The sequence below is a fragment of the Anas acuta genome, chromosome 1, assembly GCF_963932015.1.
Source record: "Anas acuta chromosome 1, bAnaAcu1.1, whole genome shotgun sequence".
NCBI lineage: Eukaryota > Metazoa > Chordata > Aves > Anseriformes > Anatidae > Anas > Anas acuta.
This window is the reverse complement of record NC_088979.1, coordinates 159,928,371-159,946,560: the sequence shown is the minus strand read 5'-3', so window position 1 is coordinate 159,946,560 and position 18,190 is coordinate 159,928,371. Positions and strand designations below refer to the sequence as shown.

General features: G+C 36.6%; 1 protein-coding gene across 6 annotated transcripts in view; it reads left to right on the top strand.

Annotated features, from left to right (window-relative positions):
• ANKS1B (ankyrin repeat and sterile alpha motif domain containing 1B) overlaps positions 1-18,190 on the top strand; it is a 433,040-nt gene that overhangs the window by 160,950 nt on the left and 253,900 nt on the right. For all 6 annotated transcript variants that reach the window (XM_068668850.1, XM_068668849.1, XM_068668847.1 and 3 more), the window contains one exon: positions 7,447-7,627. In XM_068668850.1, the coding sequence (XP_068524951.1) occupies positions 7,447-7,627 (181 nt within the window). The remainder of the gene's footprint in view (positions 1-7,446; positions 7,628-18,190) is intronic.

Sequence of the window (18,190 nt, the reverse complement as noted above, 5' to 3'; positions counted from 1 at the left end):
GGAAGGCAGCAGCAATCCCCTGATTTTCAGTAATATACTCCAGTGGAAGACATCTAAAGGAGGAGCTAGTAAAACATGCACAGAGAAAAGAAACACAGGAACAGAAAACACTGTGCATATATGGTACCTAGTCACATTGCATGACTTTCTAGCCACAGAGAAAAGAGCTGTGTATGTGCATTGAATGTGTCACAGATGGTGAGATGATCAAAGTGTGCTGTTAGGTCATGGAGACTGTTTTGAAGAAGCATGCACTTTCTGCTCATGTTGGATGGAAGAGGTGTCTTTCCCTAAACAGAAAATCAAACAATTTTCTAGTACTTTCAGAGTGCCATTAAAAATTAACTTAGTTTTAAAATGTGTTATACTATTAGTAAGGGATTTACAGTTAAAAAAAAAAAAGGCAAGAAAAAAAAAACACCTACAGTGAAACCATTTTATTTTTATATCTGTGTGTGTGTTTTTCTAAATTCTCATGATCTTGTAAGCTCCCTGTTGTGGCTGCTTAGGATATATATGTTCCAGCCACTGTGTAATTTCTGCCTTCTGCTCTTAAACTAAATTAAGTTGTTGAGAAATAAAAACAAGGATGTCAAGATGGGTGTTGAAAATGCCTATATTTTTTTTATTGTAGTTGTACTTGTAATTTAATATTATATGAAATGAAGTAACAGAAGACTAGATTACTTTGTTAAAAAGACAATGCATCTTCAGCTTGTTTAACATAGTATGTTGAGGCTTGACAGACTAATTGATTCAGGAGTACAGTAGCAGTTTAGTGCATTCTATCACTTTTAGGCGATATAGATTAATCAAATCCAGATCCACCAGAATCTCCAGATTTTTCAATTTCAAAGCTACTTGATCATTGGTGATGGATGGTGTCCTTTAGGAGTCTGTCTTGGGACAAGTGCTGTTGAGTATCTTTATCAACAACATAGACAAAGGGATTGAGTGTACTGTCAGCAAGTTTGCAGCTGAGTGGTGCAGTCGATACAACTGAAGGAAAGCATGCCATCAAAAGGGACCTGGATAAGCTAGCCCACGTTGGCCCATGTGAACCTAATGAGGTTCAGCAACTCCAAGTGCAAGGTGCTGCACCTGGGTCGGGGCAATCCCAGACATGAGTACAGACTGGGAGAACTCACTGAGAGTAGCTCAGAAGAGGACTTGGGGGTTCTGGTGGACAAAAAGCTTGACATGAGCCAGCAGTGTGCATTTGCAACCCAGAAGGCCAACTGAATCCTGGGCTGTATCAACAGAGGAGTGGCCAGCAGATAGAGGGAAATGAATGTCCCCCTCTGCTCTGCCCTTGTGAGGCCACACTTGAAGTGCCGCATCCAGGTCTAAGGCCCCGAGCGCAAGAAGGATGTTGATCTGTTAGAATGAGTCCAGAGAAGGGCCGTGAAGTTGGTCAGAGGGCTAGAGCAGCTGTACTGTGAAGAAAGGCTGAGAGAGATGGGGATGTTCAGCCTGAAGAGGAGAAGGCTCCTGGGAGACTTCATTGCACCTTTTCACTAGTTAAAGGGGATTTATAAAATAAATTGGAGAGAAACTTTTTGCTCAGGCAAACAATGACAGTACAAGAGGGAATGGTTTTAAACTAAAAGAGGGGAGATTTAGATTGAGTGTTAGAAGGAAGTTCATCACTCAGAGGGTGGTAAAGCACTGGAACAGGTTGCCCAGAGAAGCTGTGTATGCCCCATCCCTGGAGGTGTTCAAGACCAGGTGGGATGAGACCCTGGGCAACATGATCTAGTGGGTGGCATCACTGCCTATGGCAGGGGGGTTGGAACTAGATGGGCTTTAAGGTCCCTTCCAACTCAAGATATTCTATGATCTTAGTTCAGATCCTATAAGCCAAGTAACTTTTGGCAGCATCCTTAACTGATGAGAATTAATCAGAAATCTGATTAATTAATCAGAAATCTGCTGATTTCTGCAGATCAAAACTGAGTGACTGTCCGCCAGCCTGATGCAATCCCATTTACCACAACCTTTTGAGCCCTGCCTGTCAGCCAAGTGCTTACCTATTGTATGATGGTTTTTTTTAAGCTGTATGCTGGACTTTTTGTCCAGTAGAATCCTATGGGAAACTGTGTCAAAAGCTTTACTGAAATCCAAAAAGATCACATCAGCTAGTTTCCCTTGATTGACTAAATGGGTGATCTTATAATAAAAGAAAATCAAGTTAGTCAAACAGAACCTACCCCTTGTGAACCCATGTTGGCTGGGACCAATGGCTGCATTGTCCCCCAAGTGCACTTTAATAACTTCAAGGATAATCTTCTCCATAATTTTACCAGGTACTGATGTACGACTGACAGGCCTGTTGTGCCAGGGTCTTTTTTCTTACCCTTCTTGAAAACTGGAACAACATTTGCCAGCTTCCAGTCTACTGGGACCTCTCCAGATTCCCAAAACCATTGAAAAATAATTGAGAGAGGTCCCGCAATGACATCAGCCAGCTCTCTAAGCACAATGGAACGAACCCCAGTTTATTTCTCATACTGCGAGTGTTTGTGTAGAAGCACTTCAAATGCACCTCATTGTACACAGCACCTTCTGAGAGAGGTGTATCCCATCTGGCGCCAGCAGGCCTGGTGTTGTGTAGACCTTCCTGTGATCAACAAACCCAAAGTTCTGCTCGTTGCACCAGTCTTGAAGCCACATATTGATGTGCCGAGTCTGCTTGTCAACATCCCTCCTATCAGAAGGACAGAGGCAAACACAACCTGTGCCCCTGATCCTTTAACCAATTGCCCCAAATCCCTAAAGTCCCTTTTGATCACTCTCAGACTTCTCCTTGCTCCTTTGTCACTACCAGCCTGAAAAAACAGTAGTGGGTAGTAGTTGGTGGGCTGTACATGGCGAGTGACTTTCCTGGCAATGTCTCTTACCCGAGGCCCAGGCAGGCAGCAGACTTGCCTGTGGGTTGGGTCTGGATGGCATATTGGGCCCTCTGTCCCTTTCAGAAGGGAGTTCCCCCATTACGATAAGCCTTCTTTCTTTCTTGACAGAAGATGCAGTGATGTGGGGGGTAGATTGCTTTGCTTCAGGCACCCCTTCTAGTTGGGATGGGCTTTCATCTGCATCGTTGTTTCGACTGTTGTGTTCTAGAACCTCATACCTGATATATAAGTGTAGATGGGAAGATGAGGTGGACAGGGAGAGGGCTCGCCTACCACCCTGAGCAGCAACCTGCTTCCATTCCCCCTGTTGGCCTAGGTCCGCTCCTACTGCCTGGCGGGATGGCAGAACTTCTGACTTCTGTGTAGCAGCTACCTGGTGGGATAGATGAACCTTTGTTATTTGTGTTGTGGCTTGTGAGTCTGTATCAGAGAGGGTAGAGTACGCTTCCACCAGTCAATTTCCCTCTCTGACTCCCTGATGCTCCTTAGCCTACCCAACTCTTTCTGAAGCTCCACCACCAGGCTGAGCAATTCTTCTACCTGGGCACACCTCCCACAGGCATAGCCACCGCTGCTGCTGTCAGACACCGACAGAAGACTCAGGCACACCTGCTGCCCAAGACCTGGATGGCTGCATGTTTCCTCAAGACCTCTGTCTGGGTAGCCACATAGGTGATTGTGGCTGAAGATGCCTCAAGAGATGCAGAGGCCATGCTTTTCTGCCTGGTGGATACCAGGCAGACATTGAAGCCTTGGAGTGTGTCCAGAGATGGGCTACAAAGATGGTGAAGGGCCTGGAACACAAGTCCTATGAGGAGCAGCAGAGGGAACTGCGGTTGTTTAATGTGGAGAAGAGGAGGCTTGGGGAGACCTTATTGCTCTCTACAACTACCTGAAAGGAAGGTGTGGGGAGCTGGGGGTCAGCCTCTTCTTGCAGATAACTAGTGATAGGACTAGAGGTAATGGCCTCGAGTTGTGCCACAGGAGGTTTAGGTTGGAAATTAAGAGAAATTTTGTCTCAGAAAGAGCAGTCAGGCATTGGAATGGGTTACCCAGGGAAGTGGTAGTGTCACCATCCCTGGGGGTGTTTAAGGAAAGGTTGGACATAGTGCTTAGGGACATGGTTTAGTGGTGGTAGGGGGTGGTTGGACCAGATGATCTTGGAGGTCTTTTCCAACCTTAATGATTCTATGATTGTATTGAGTATATCTCAATTGACTGTAATGGGAGCTTAGTTACCTAGTGTACATGTAAATAGCTATGTTATAAATTTAGTTATCTAAATCTGTAGCTGAATTTAATCTTAACTGTAGAAAAAAAGGTGTGAACTGTAGTTTAGAGAATGAGAAACAGAGGGATGCAATCAACATAAATTATTTTACTGTGTCTCTATGGCTTATCAACTACACACATATACACAGGCACAAATAGAAGTTATAAGCAACAATTTTTTTGAGGTTAATTCACTCAGAGAAGAGAAGATCTTTACACAGAATCTGTGCTTAATTGAACCATGTTCCTCACTGAAACACACTTACTCCAACACCCCAAAGAAGAAAATGAAAGAGATGCATGTGCCATTATATGTATCATAAAGAGAAACTGTTAGCCCTCAACAGCAGAATATCATCCCTGCTTGCCTATCTGATATTTTCAGTGTTCTTCTGTGACTTAACTTTGCACTTGATGAATTTGTGCTCCCAGATATATTTAGAATATATTAATGAACCATTAGCATACTTTAACAACAAAACATTTTACACAACCCAGCAAAGGAGCAAAAGCCTTCTCTAGTTAGCTACAAAAGCTCAGATGTAAGATGCCTCAGTAATTATGTAGAGAAATTATTGGCACATGTTGGCAGATGAACCTTGTTAACTCCAAACAGTAAATCAGAAGTGTTATGCTGCAGCATGCTAGAGCCTGCCTGAGGTTATGTTCAGAACCCTTACATTGGAAAGATACATTAAACTTAGATATGTTGAATTAATAATAATAATGTCAAAGCCCAAAATAATATAGGAAGTATTTTGTGTCAACCAGATCAACAGATGGTCGCATGATTGCACGAAGAAATAGAAAGCATATTTCAGCTTCTATAATTATCTTTTGAAAATCACTATAGACGTATTTTAAAATCACTAACCCATGTATCCAGAGAAAATCATAACTACTTATTGATGGACATGTTTTTTTGAAGTTAGGAGCATATGCATACTAATCTGGTCTGTAAAACAAACTTCAGAATATTTTTTTTCTCCAGATACTTCTCCAGGTGTTTTTGTCAGACTCTTTAATGTGACAGTAGCTTGCAATAGTACAGTGAGGAGTAGTGAAACACCTGATCACCCATAAATTAGCAGAGGGCTATATGATGCATCAGGTGCTGTCATTCTGACTCTAAGAAAGGGTCACACAGTTGAGGCAGTGGTTAGAAACCTGACTGGACAAAGGCCAGAGAAATTGTTTATGTACCTGCTTGGGAGGTTTAAGCCAGACCATCCCAGCTGCCCTTTTGGATAGGAACTGTCTCAGTTTAAGAGTAACCAGGATCCTGCACATCATGTTGCTCGAAGTGTCTTTCAGCTCAGAAGTTGAATTCCTGCAAAAGCACAAAGACACATTGCTTGGAAAAGGGCCAGCAACATTTTTCTAAATTACCAGAGATATTTTTTGCTTTTAGAAATAATTAAGTCATTGATGAATTTGTTGTCTAGCAAGTGTGCAGTTTAGGTTTAATTAACACATGTGAGTATTTTTGGCCTGATAAGAGACTTATTTTGGCATAGGTCCCAAACAATGACTTTTAACCAGACTGTTTGATGTTGGAAGCTGGCCTTGTTCACTGAACTCTCCCATGAAATTACTGGCCCTAGGAATCGGCTTTTCAAAGCAAAAAGCTATCTTTAATTATTAATAAAAGTAAATTCCCTTAATAGACCATAGATGAGTTCACGATGAATGCCCAAATTTACCCTTCACAATTTTTATCAGTCTGAACAGGACACAGTTAATTCCTATGGTGCCCAACACAACTTTAAAAAACAATCAGTGTTATCAAAACCCAAGTCTATTAATTTTTTATTTTTTTTTTTGTCAGACATTCCAATAGAAAGTGTACATTTTTAGTGAAAGCAGTCTAGTTCTGTATTTGTAACACAAACATTGCAGCTCTCATAACCTAAAAATGAAATAGACCACAAACAAAATTGAAAATTACTCCACTGGGATAGATTGTATTTTAATAGGTAGTTCTAAGTAAGGAATGGTGAACAGCTTCATGGTCTAGGGAAGATCTTATAGCTCCCGGGACAATACTTTAGTCTTGACACCAGTAAGTAGCAAATTCTTGACCTTTACAAATATTTGGTCCTGCTAAGCTTAACATACTGCAACAAGGCAACATTTATTCTCTTTCTCTATTAATTTATTTGCAGTTTTAGTTATCTTGGGCAGCAGTTGACAAGATATTTTTCCCTGTCATGCAGGGTAAAGTGTACAGACAACTGTACCCCAGGATGCAGGACCTCCTCTATTTTGGAGAAGCCATTTAATGTTTCAGGTCATTGCACCTAAAGCAGCAAGGAGCATCAAGGCTATTTAGTGTGTGGAGCCATATCAGTGCTGCAGGTTAGCAACAAACTGCTTATCGTGATGTTGCAAACCATTAGTGGTCTGTGGCTTATAGTCTATGACTGAGAGCACTATGGTGATGTCTATATTAATAAGAAGTGCGGTGCAATAGGAACAGATCTGTGGAGTGAAAAAGTTGTTGTTGACCTGATATTCAAATGATATAGATGTCATGGGTTTTACTTTGGACTAGCTTTAGCATAGTCTTATTGTTGAAAAGACATAAGGACCTGGAATTATACAATCCTGGAATGTACTTATGGTGTAGGTACACCCAAAAGTTACTAATGAGTTACCAATGCTCTGAGGCTGCTCTGCAGTGCAAAGTATACTCCATTGAGTGGGATCAATCCAGAAGTTTACTTCAGAAGTACATGCTTGATAGAAACTAGTATAGATGCATTCCATGAAAACTTATTAAAAAAAAAATTTTTTTTTTTTTTTTTTAGCTGACATTAAGGTAGCCCTTCAAAAATTGGATAAGCAGTAGAGGGTTGCTTTTGAGTAATGAGTGCTTGGTATTATTTTGTACATTTCTTTATACAGGCATAAGTAATCTAATTGTTTTTCAAGATGTATCCAGCAATGCAGCTGGTGCAGAGCTGCTTTTGTAGCAAAAGATGATACCAGTTACATATGAGGTTGTGAAGCCTTATTTTGAATTAAATTGATTAGACTTAATACTTTTTTTTTTTTTCTAATAAAGATTAATACAAATTTTGAAAGAAATTATCTCTAATTCACTACAGCTTGTATGAAAATGTTTTTACTAGTATAACCTTTTGGGCCAAATAAAAACAGTAAAAAGACAGAAACCTAAGTAAGTTTACTAAATGTCAAGTGATAAAAAATATACATGAATAAGTCTATATTTTTTACTCCAAACTTCTTTTTCTTATAGCCCAAGCAGCGCACATCAATAGTATCTTCTCTGGAATTTCACCGAATGAATCACAGCCATGACTACTTTGAAATCAACTCATCCATTGCCTGTACAAGTTTTATTTCTACACCTGCAATCAGTCCACCTAATTATTCCTTTGGATCTCTGGAAGACAGCGTTGAAGAGAGAGAACTTACAGGTATCGAAAGAAAGCTTACTTTGCCTATCAACAATAAAACTAGTTCTGTGGGCTTATGCTGGAACTGCTGTTGTCTTCAGTAGTGAAATACATTTATTATAAATATACATAATTATTCCTGAATTTTTAATGAGACCCCCAACTAAGGGGTCTCATTTAACATGACCTATAATATTAAAATATTTTGAAAATTCTGAAAATTTGAAAATTCTGAAAATCTGTAGAACTTAGTGTTTTAAAATGATCATAAAAATAAATTTAATAGTTAAAGGAAAACAAAACTTTATCGTTAAAGAACTGTCTTGAAATAAGACAAGAATGAACTTTGTTATGAAGAAAGAGTTAAAACGTCCAGAAAGCATTCATAATTTTAATTCGTATAAAAGAATGTGTCTAATTTCATGGTTATAGCAAAACTTTTCAAGCCTAACTGGAAATAATTAATTTGAGTGGTATCTGGGGTCATTTGGTTCTTTCAGCCGGGGGGTTCTGTTTCTGCTGTAAATTTTCTTTAGTAATTACAATTTTATTTCAGGTAGTTGAATGGTACTAAATACATCCTGATGCTTAAAAACAAAATTAAGAAAACTGAAAGAAATTTCATTGGAGTCATAAAGAACTTCTCCAGATTTCTGCTGTTGCAAAATTCTGTTTAATTTCTTCACAATTTCTGGATTTGCTTTCATTTTGTCATGTTTGGTTATATCTACAATGGATTGTGTTCAGTAACTTGTAATCACCGCATTTCGTATGATCTGAAACTGGAACTGTAATCTTATGCTCATTAGAACTGTACTTTTCTATTATGGATGATTTGATTTATGGATTGAGTGGAAGCTAAATTTCCTTTTCTGTCTCTGAAAAGCTAAGAAAAAATAACAAAGGAAAAATGACTGAAGTTCTGGCCATCTTTTCTAAGCTTTTCAAGAGTACAATTTACCATAAATAAATCATTAATTTACCATCAGTAAATGAAATATTATAGTAAAAGTGCGATCCTCCATTCTGAGGTAGTTTATAACCTAAAATTATTTAAAAAATAGGAGATTAGACACAGTCTTAGTCTGTGAAATGAAAAGACCAAGGCTTTATTTTGCTCATCATTGAGGTTATTTTGATTCCTTAATCAAAATAGATGATGCTCGATTTCTGCACAAGACAAAGGATGCTAACTTGTAATGAGAATAGCAAAATCCAGAAAGAACAGTACTGTCTCTCTTAGAAAAGTTGCTGAGGTTTGTCTCTCACTTGGACTATTAAAAGCCAAACCTTGAATTATAATGCTTTGCAAGGAGTAGCAGAAGCAGTGTTCTCTACTGCTCTTTTTAACTAGTTACTGTTTCACAGAACAGTTCCTTGTTCCTTTTCCAGATCTACTGTAACGATTACAATTCCTGTGTCTTGATTATAATCCTCTGAATTGCCAACTTGTCCTGAAAATTCTAGGAAGATATGCATCTTGAAAAAAATTATTTAGTTCAATAATTGAGAATTTGTGTGCACTTGAGTGTTTCCTATTACATTATATTCTTAGGCATCTATGTGTCTTGGGATTTTTTAAAAAACATCAGTAAAAGGAAAAAATATATTTTATCATACTTACTGAGTTCAAGGTTCTTCTGCCTGAACACAAAAGAAAAACATACAGAAAGAAGCCGTTTTCATAGTAACTGCAGCTACTAGTGTTCTGTTGCCTTCCTTGAAACAATCAAAATGCTTGTTGCAGAATTTCTAAATCAGGAACTGCCATCTAAATAAGGCTTTAGTATTTCCCTACTCATTTTCAAGGCTCTTTATGTTTCCTTCAGGATGAGTGCAGGAGATGAATACAACAAAATAACAATTCTGTCTAATTCTTAAATCTTCAGCATTTTACCTCTACCTCAATAGTTTACGGACAAAGAGGAATCAATCTCTTGTACCTTTTGGTGAACCAGAGAAAATTCCATTTTAGATTTGGGGATGACAGTTTTACTCAATGCTTACTATTCCCTGTATCCCCTGAGTTGAAATAGGGATCCTGGTATTCAAGGAGAATATTTCTTTCAAGTAGAAAAACACTGAACTCTACAACAACAGCATTATATTACCCTACTGATGGCATATTGCAACATTTTCTGATTAATTAGCTGGAGAACAATCCATATATGATGGTAATTATGTGCTTTAGCTGTGGGTCAGATGACTTTGTCAACAGCAGTTTAAACAAAAATGCCTATATGTATGTTGCCTGCATGAATGGCAGAAGATACCTTAGTATCAGGTTGACTGCAATTAAATTGTAAGGGTGAAAAATCTGTTATTTGTTTTGAATGTTTTTAGTGGGTGGAAGAAGCCACAGCAAGTAGACAGAAACTTTCTTACTCCAGTATGTACAAAGCAGACTTTGAATGCAGCTTTGGCATGGTATATATATACATGTTTTTACAACTCTATTTGTAGCTAGAAGATTGACCTTATAGAAGCATTCTAGAATTCAGAGTGAATGATCATGATTTTATAGTGTTGCATTTCACCTCAAGTTGAAAGTCAGTAAATGCAAATATCAGCTACTACCATTAAAATTTCTGTAGCAAAAGTGAGTCCATTCCATTGCATGAGGAAGTTATTACTGCATGTACCTCTGTCATGGTGAGATGCTAATCATTTTCTTGATCATCTAAATACATGTTTGGCAGGCATTTTTTATGACAACACAAATGAAAGATGGAAGACCAGGTGATGATTTTTATTAGTGAGATGGTCCTCACATAACTTTGAAAAAAAGTGGACCACTAGATGTGCAAGATCGTTTACTCCAGAAGAGGGCAGTAAGGGCTTTCAGGGAGACTAATTTCATAGCTCTATGCTTTATTATAGAGCATCCCCAAAGCTCTTTTGAAACTCTAAGTCTTAAAGATCAAAGATGGCAAAATCATGGATATCTTGGTAATATCAGCTTGGTGCAATCAACACTTGCAGCTGAAGTTGTCACTCTGCTTTTCATTTCTGCTTAATCAGTGAGAATAAAGGATCTTTCTCCAACTCATATTAACTTTCCTACATCTTCATGGAGCTAATGTAATTGTGTTGTGAAATTGAAAAGACAGTTCTGCATATATTTGTGTTCCGTTTCAGATCAGAAAATAGTCTACAAAGTTCATGTATGCAGCAAAAATGTAAGCAGTTGTCTGTAATCTCATTACAATATGTGTTTTCAGTTCATGAAAATCTCTACGTTTTCAGTAAATTCTACATACCGTTCATCTGCAAAAGAGCATACAGTTTTTTCCCTCATCTTATTGTAGTACCTATAGGTCTTTACTGAGTTTATTTCTTAGTTACAAAGTCTGTCTCCACTGTTGTACCCTAATGCAATTCTTATTCATTTTACATCTTGTTTTCTGGCTAGTATTAACATCACTTCATTCATTTAAGAAGTCCACATTGCTCCTTAGAACAATCCAAAGTGTACAATTCAAGAATTCAGTCTTTGATATGTAGACTGTGATTTTTTTTGTTCTATAAGGAAAACATATTATTTGAGTCACACCTTGGGTTCCTTCAGAAGTACCTTCAGATCTTTCTTTAAAGTAAATTTCCGATCAAATTGTCCTGTCTCACAAGCCTGATATTTATAAAGCAAAAACAGCCCTACACTTAAACATAATCTTGTGGTTCTTTCTTTTTCAGTAGAATCACGATAGTCAGCATAATACTGTAGTTATTTAGATATGTTGCAAAGAAACAAAAGTATTAGAAACTTGGTTCAGAGGACTGGTTTAAAATTACTGGCTATATTTCATTCCTAAATGCAGTCAAACTTTATTGTGCTGGAGGAATGATCCTTTATGTGACTACTATTTAAACTAGGTCACATATTTATCAATGCTAGATTTCTACTCATCTCATTTATTATGATCTGATTTAATAAGATCAAACTGTGATATCTATATAGACTCTTCAAGCATTGTTTCTTCAATTATAAGTACTTTTGGGATTACAAGAAGTGAAATACAAAATGAAGGGAATGCAAAGAAAAAATATCTTTCATTGCTAGAGGGGTATTTTAAGTGTCTTTGTCTGTTGACAATCCCTAAACCTCATGGTATTCCAGTGACAGAGAAAGGGGAGAATATTGCCATGTAATAAAATAAACATAGTCAACAAATGCTGATAAATAAAGCATTCTCCTCTTCTACATATGGACACTTCTAGGTAGGGAGCATCTCAAACAAACAAAGAAACAACTCCAGATGAAATGCCTGAGACGGTCAAATTTAAGGCCTCTTTTCTCTGTATTTTTTCATTTTCTTCATCATGTTTTTGCTTACAAGAGTATGATACACCAAAATCTGCTAAGATGTTCTTCAAACCAAGTTAATTTGAGCCTTCATCTTTAAGGTTATGCCTTTTCTCCCTGTCAATTTTTAACCAAGTTCAACTGAGTGCAATTAATATGAAGCAATAGAGCTATTCCAGGAACTGCTACTGGGAATTGTACTTGGTACTGTCTCAAACCATTTCTTTTATGTCCCCCTACAGCTGTCCAGCATATGTGGGCTGTTACAGTCTCCTTATGTTGCCCTTCTTTTTGCTGCTTCTAATTCCAGCATCTTCTTTGCATGGTTATCCAAGGCAAAGATACAGTCTGTTTCACAGGAATAGAGAAGTGTAGGGTTAATTCATACTGTAAACATTTATTTGTCAACCAGATTCATAACAACTTACTTCACAAAGTTCATTGCAATTATAGCTCAGTGTTATAAAGAATGTGTTCAACACAGAGTGTATAATGTCCAAAAATCTGATGGCAGTGGTACCTGGAAAGCTGTAAATAAAAGTGGCTCTTGTGGTTCCGTCTGAAAACAATATTTCTTTTTGCAAGAAACTGATCTTTTGTACTAGTGATTGCATGAAAAGTTAGATACAATTCTAACTGACTTAAATTCCATCCCACCTGAACTTCAAAATAATCTTGCTGGAGAAAGTTATATTTTTCCAATCTAACTTCATGATTGTGTTACTGAGCTCTTCAGTAATTACAATACAGTGTTACCTTTCAGTCTCATCTCAGGCTTAAATGAATTATCTAGACTAAACCCTCTTAGCAGATGTTAGTTTGAAGCTGCTTTCCAAACATACTGTCTTCTATATCACTAACTATGTGGATATTCTGATTGCTAAGTTGGTACTAAACTAATATGAAAATAAAAGAATTTCAAGAAGACATATTGAAGGAAAAAAAAAAAAAAACAACAAAACAAAACAAAAAAACCCTGTAGATGGGACCTCTAAGTCCTGCTGTCAGAAATAGCATTGGATGTCTTAATAAAATAAGAAGTGACATGAACAGCTTATCTCTATTCAAATCAACTTCCGAACCATCTGACCCCATGTGGATAAGCATGCACGGAGCAATGCGTACCTGACTTTTTTTCAAATGACTGTTCTTTAGAGGATTTATTCCTTTCCCCCATGTTTGCTTTCTCTGAATAGGGCTAATTAGCAATTAAATGTTGACAATAAGGGAAACAAAACCCATATAATAAGTGGAAAGCAGTTACTAATTGTGGAAACCTAAGTACTTGGGCCTCAATCTGGCAAGCAGGGAGGTAGGAAACAGAGCAATGCTATGATGATGCTGGCAGTGAGAATTTCTTAGAGACTGTCTTAAAATAGGGGAATAATTCCCTCAGGATCCCTATGAACACTAACTAGCTTACAGGTAGTTTCAGGTCACTTCTTTGACTCTGTTTTTCCCTTAAAGTAAAATCATAAAGTAATGTATGCTTGCTTGGCTACATGTCTATTTGCACTATTAAAAATCTGTTACATAGCATTGAGTTGTACACATCCCCTTTTCTTTGTAAGATGACAGAACAGAAACGTAACAGTGGATCATCATACTATAAAATAAGAACATTGACTGTTGCAACAGTAAACCTATAAAAAAAAGTTTTAAAGAGCTCATTTGGAGCTTCTTCTTCTCCCTTCCAGAATGTTTCTATCTTAGAGAAAGTTTTCTGTTCAACATCTGTATTTCTGAGGCCTATATGAGATGATTAGAATGGAAGGAACTGGCAAAAAAGTGCCTTTAAAAATAATAATTTTTAGTCCTTTGAGCATACATAGTGAGTTGCAGTTAAGAAAATAATAATAATAATAATGATAATAATGATAATAATAATAAACAAAGGTTTACCAGTATTTCTGTAGTGTATACCAACCAGTAAGGTAAAGCTTTTATTTGTTTTCTCTTATCCTAAGTCCATAAGAGAAAGACAATTTCTGTTTCTCTTTCTTACTGCCTGTGTGTGTAACTCAACTATATGATTGTGATTTTTAAATTTTAGTATGAAACAGAAGCAGTTAAAAATAAAATCTGCAAGTCTCACACAACTTAACTTAATTCAAACATAATTGGAATTTTAAAGTTGATTATCAATATCTATCGAGAGTATTTTTGATCTTAAGACATGTCTGCTAGGTGAAAAGTTCAGAGCAAATTTGCATTTTGGTTGTTACTCTTAATCTGTTTTTGTTTGTTTGTTTGTTTGTTTTCCAGCAGCAACCTACTCATTCAGTTTAGATGATAACAAACTAATTGTTCTAAAAATCTGTAGCGCTTTCTCTATATTTTGTTCCTTTTGAGTTTGTTGCATACATGAAATGTAGGTAATAGTGAACTTTTCTATGTATTACCTGTAAGTGGAGCTGGTTCAGTAATCAAAAAAATAAGTTAAATTCTAATCTTTTCATTGGTTCAGTAATCAGAAAAAGAAATTAAATTCTAATATTTTCATTGGTGTAACTTGATTACATTTTAGTGCAATTTGAGAGGAATCTCAGGTCTGTATGCAACTGCTTATACGTAATTTTTGATACAATGCAAGAGGGGAGATACATGGTGATTGTTTAATCAATTTAAATTTTAATCTGAAAAGTATGCTAAAAGTATGATTTACATCATAAATAAAATGTGTACTATTTTGTCTGTGGAGTGCCTTTCAAGGAAAAAAAAGTTAAGCTACTGAGTTAAAAAGACTCATTAAGTTCACTCATTAAGTATGCAGATGACACCAAGTTGGGTAGGAGAGTTCATCTGCTTGAATGTAAGAAGGTTCTACTGAGAGATCCAGATAGGCTGGATGGATGGACCAAGGGCAACTGTATGATGTTCAACAAGGCTAAGTGCTGGGTCTTGCACCTGGGACACAACAACCCCATACAATGCTACAGGCTGGGGGATTGAAAGCTGTCCAGTGGAAAGGGACCTGGAGGTATTGGTCAATAGCCAGCTGAATATGAGCCAGCAGTGTGCTCAGGTGGCCAAGAAGGCCAACAGCGTCCTATCAGAAATAGTGTGGCTAGCATGACTAGGCAGGTAATTGTCCCCCTGTATTCAGCTCTGGTGGGGCTGCATCTTGAATACTGTGTTCAGTTTTGGGCCCCTCACTACAAGGACATTGAGGTGCTGGAGTGTGTCCAAAGAAGGGCAATAAAACTGGCGAAAGGTCTATAACACAAGTCTTATGAGGATCAGTTGAGGGAACTGGGGTTATTTAGCCTAGAGAAAAGGAGGCTTAGAGGAGATTTCATTGCTCTCTGTAACTACCTCAAAGGAGGTTGTAGCAGGGTGGCAGTCACTCTTCTCCCAAACAACAAGTGATAGAACAAGAGGAAATGGCCTCAAGTTGTGCTGGGGAGGTCTAGGTTGGATATTAGGGAAAAAAAAAAAAAAAAAAAAAAAATCACTGAAAGGGTTGTGAAGCATTGGAACAGCCTGCCCAGGGAAGTAGTTGAGTCACCATCCATGAAGGTCTTCAGAAGATGTGTAGATGTGGAGCTTAGGGACATGGTTTAAGTGGAGGACTTGACAGTGCTAGGTTAACGGTTGTACTTGATGATCTTGGAGGTCTTTTATAACCTGAATGATTCTATGATTCTATACACCATTTTCTGCTTATCCTTCCTTGCTATCCAGTTGTAATGCTACTATTATTTGCTGTAATAAATCTCTCTTTTTATGTTATTTTACAACATAAACAATATTGTTTTATTTTAGTGGGAAAGCAAATCTTCTATACCCTTGGTGAATATCTAACAAATAGGGCAGAGTCAGTTTCACTCATTAATTCACTACTTAACTATGTATTTCATAACCAGTTCTAGTTGAACATGTAAAAGAGGCACATATGAGAGTATTATGGAGGTGGTAACATTGTTGCAGAAAATGAAAGTTTGATGTCATTTAGTGAAAGATAAAATTGAATCCAGATTTCCCTCATTCTGGAATAGCTACTATGCTTTAAGTGGAGATTCTGGATTCCAGAATTTTGAATGAAGCATCGAAAATCAATTTTTTAGCAGAAACTGGTTGATAAATCAGAGCCACTTCTGACTGATTTCAGAATGAATGAATAGATCTTTCTGTAAACCTGGGTGAAATATTTTCATCTAAGTTTGTTGTTATAGTTGTTTTGTTTTCAAATTCAAAAATGTACTGACAAATTTGAAAAAATTTAAAAATATGCCTCACTCTCAGGAGAAGTGTACATTTCTACACTTTGGTAGAAATAAATAATTGCATAAATTCAGGATAAAAATTGTGGCCTGGACAGTAGCTCTTTAGAAAAGAATCTGAGGGGTCATAACTCGTAAATTAAGCACATCATGTCTTGCTAATTAAAGTTATCAAGGCGTTTATTTGAAAATACATAAACTAGTATAAATTATGGACTTGGTCATGTAAGTTCTGTTTATGAATGTTTGTTCTGTATTTCAAGTCATAATGTAGTTCTAATTGTAGGGTTGTATTAATTCAAAGTGGTTATTTATTTATTTATTTTTAATTGTTGCATAGTAAGAAACTTGTTATCTTCTTAGAAGTACACAGAGGGTACTGTTCTCTGAGAGTTTTGACTTGTTCAGATGAGGAGGATAGGGATAAATGGTGAAGTATGGGGAAGATACAAAGCCATGCTCTGAAAAATCTACGAAAACTGCCAGAGACCAAATTGAATAAATTCTCATAAGTTTAATAAAACCAAAAAGACATAAAATAAAAGCATTATAAAGATTGGCCTGTGTAACAGTAAAGTTTTATCTACCCTGTATTATGTTTGACAATAACCAAATGCCTTGGGAAGCACATAATTGAAAAAAAAATTCATAGTGACACTTCTTCACAATGTTGTTACACCCTTCAACTATTTGCAGGCCAATGGTCTCATAAGCAGTAGATGTTTCCTATGTATTAAGTACCCTTAGCAGATTTATGTTCTGTGGATTTTTCCATTCTCCTTTGACCCAATGTATAAGTTTTGTATCCACAAGATGTTATTACAAGGAGTTCCACATTAAACTAAGCATCTAGTCCCCATAAGTCCCCATTTTCCCCTTTTAATTACAATCACTTAAAATCAAGAAAACTGAAGAATAGTCCACTGCTGATGTTATATAGCTTTAATTTGTGTGATTTGGACCTGAAAGACTATGACACCAGCTGATGGCCATTTTCTGCATGTCAGCTGCACCATTCATAGAACTAAGATTTGTAATTCATAGAATTAAAATTCTTAATTCCTGCAACATAGAATAATTTTCTTCTGGATCATAGCTTTTTTTTTTTTTTTGCTTTTTTTTTTTTTTGCTTTTTTTTTCTTCTTCTAGTTAGAGATACTATTTTACTCATATCAAGAAAAGTCCTTTGTAAAATCATTTGAAAGAAAAGTCTTATTCTCACTTTTGCTGATGTTTGCTTATTAGACTTCTATATTTCTGTAGAGCTTATAAGTAATTATTTACTGTTTGTAAATTTACAAAAATGAAAGAATTGAGCACATACTCTGTAGAGGCATTATTTATGTATTTTTTTTTCTTTGTATTTATCATGATGAAGTATGCTATTAAGAAAAAACTCTAGGTCCATCTTATATAAATCATAAAGTAGAATATTATCCATCTCCCAAGGATGTTATTTTTAAAAGGTATTTTAAAAAGAATGTTAGTGATTATAGGTATCTCTGAAAAGATTCTCTGTAGTCCTCCCTCCCCAGCATCCATATTGGCACTAGTACACATCTCCAGTGTTATCAAACAAATCAAACACAGAGTTCAGCATAATCTTACCAAGGAGCTTGTCACTGTTGTTGACATTTGTAATGCTAGCTGTAGCATTTATTTATTTTTAAAAATGCACTTAGTGACTTGTAGCTTTGATAATAAGATCCATGATCCTAAGATCAGTCAGGCTTTAAGTGGCTTGACTTTATGTGTAGAGAAGTATGTCTTTGCACAATTGCATTGGGGATCTTAATTTGTTAAGAGAAAACCTCCATGCAAAACCTCAAGCTATATGTGAAAACCCAAACAAGTACCAATAAGTAAATAAATAATTGTAACATTTTTAGTACCACTCTAATTAAAATTTAGTTTAGTTTTAATTCAATATAGTTGTATTCTCTTGCGCCCACTATGTTTGATTTTTTTATTCAAGTTTTTCTTTTTTTGCTTTCCCTTCCTAAGTGATGTACTCCCTTTCAGAGCTTACTGTATTTTAATAAATCCCACGGGTAAAAA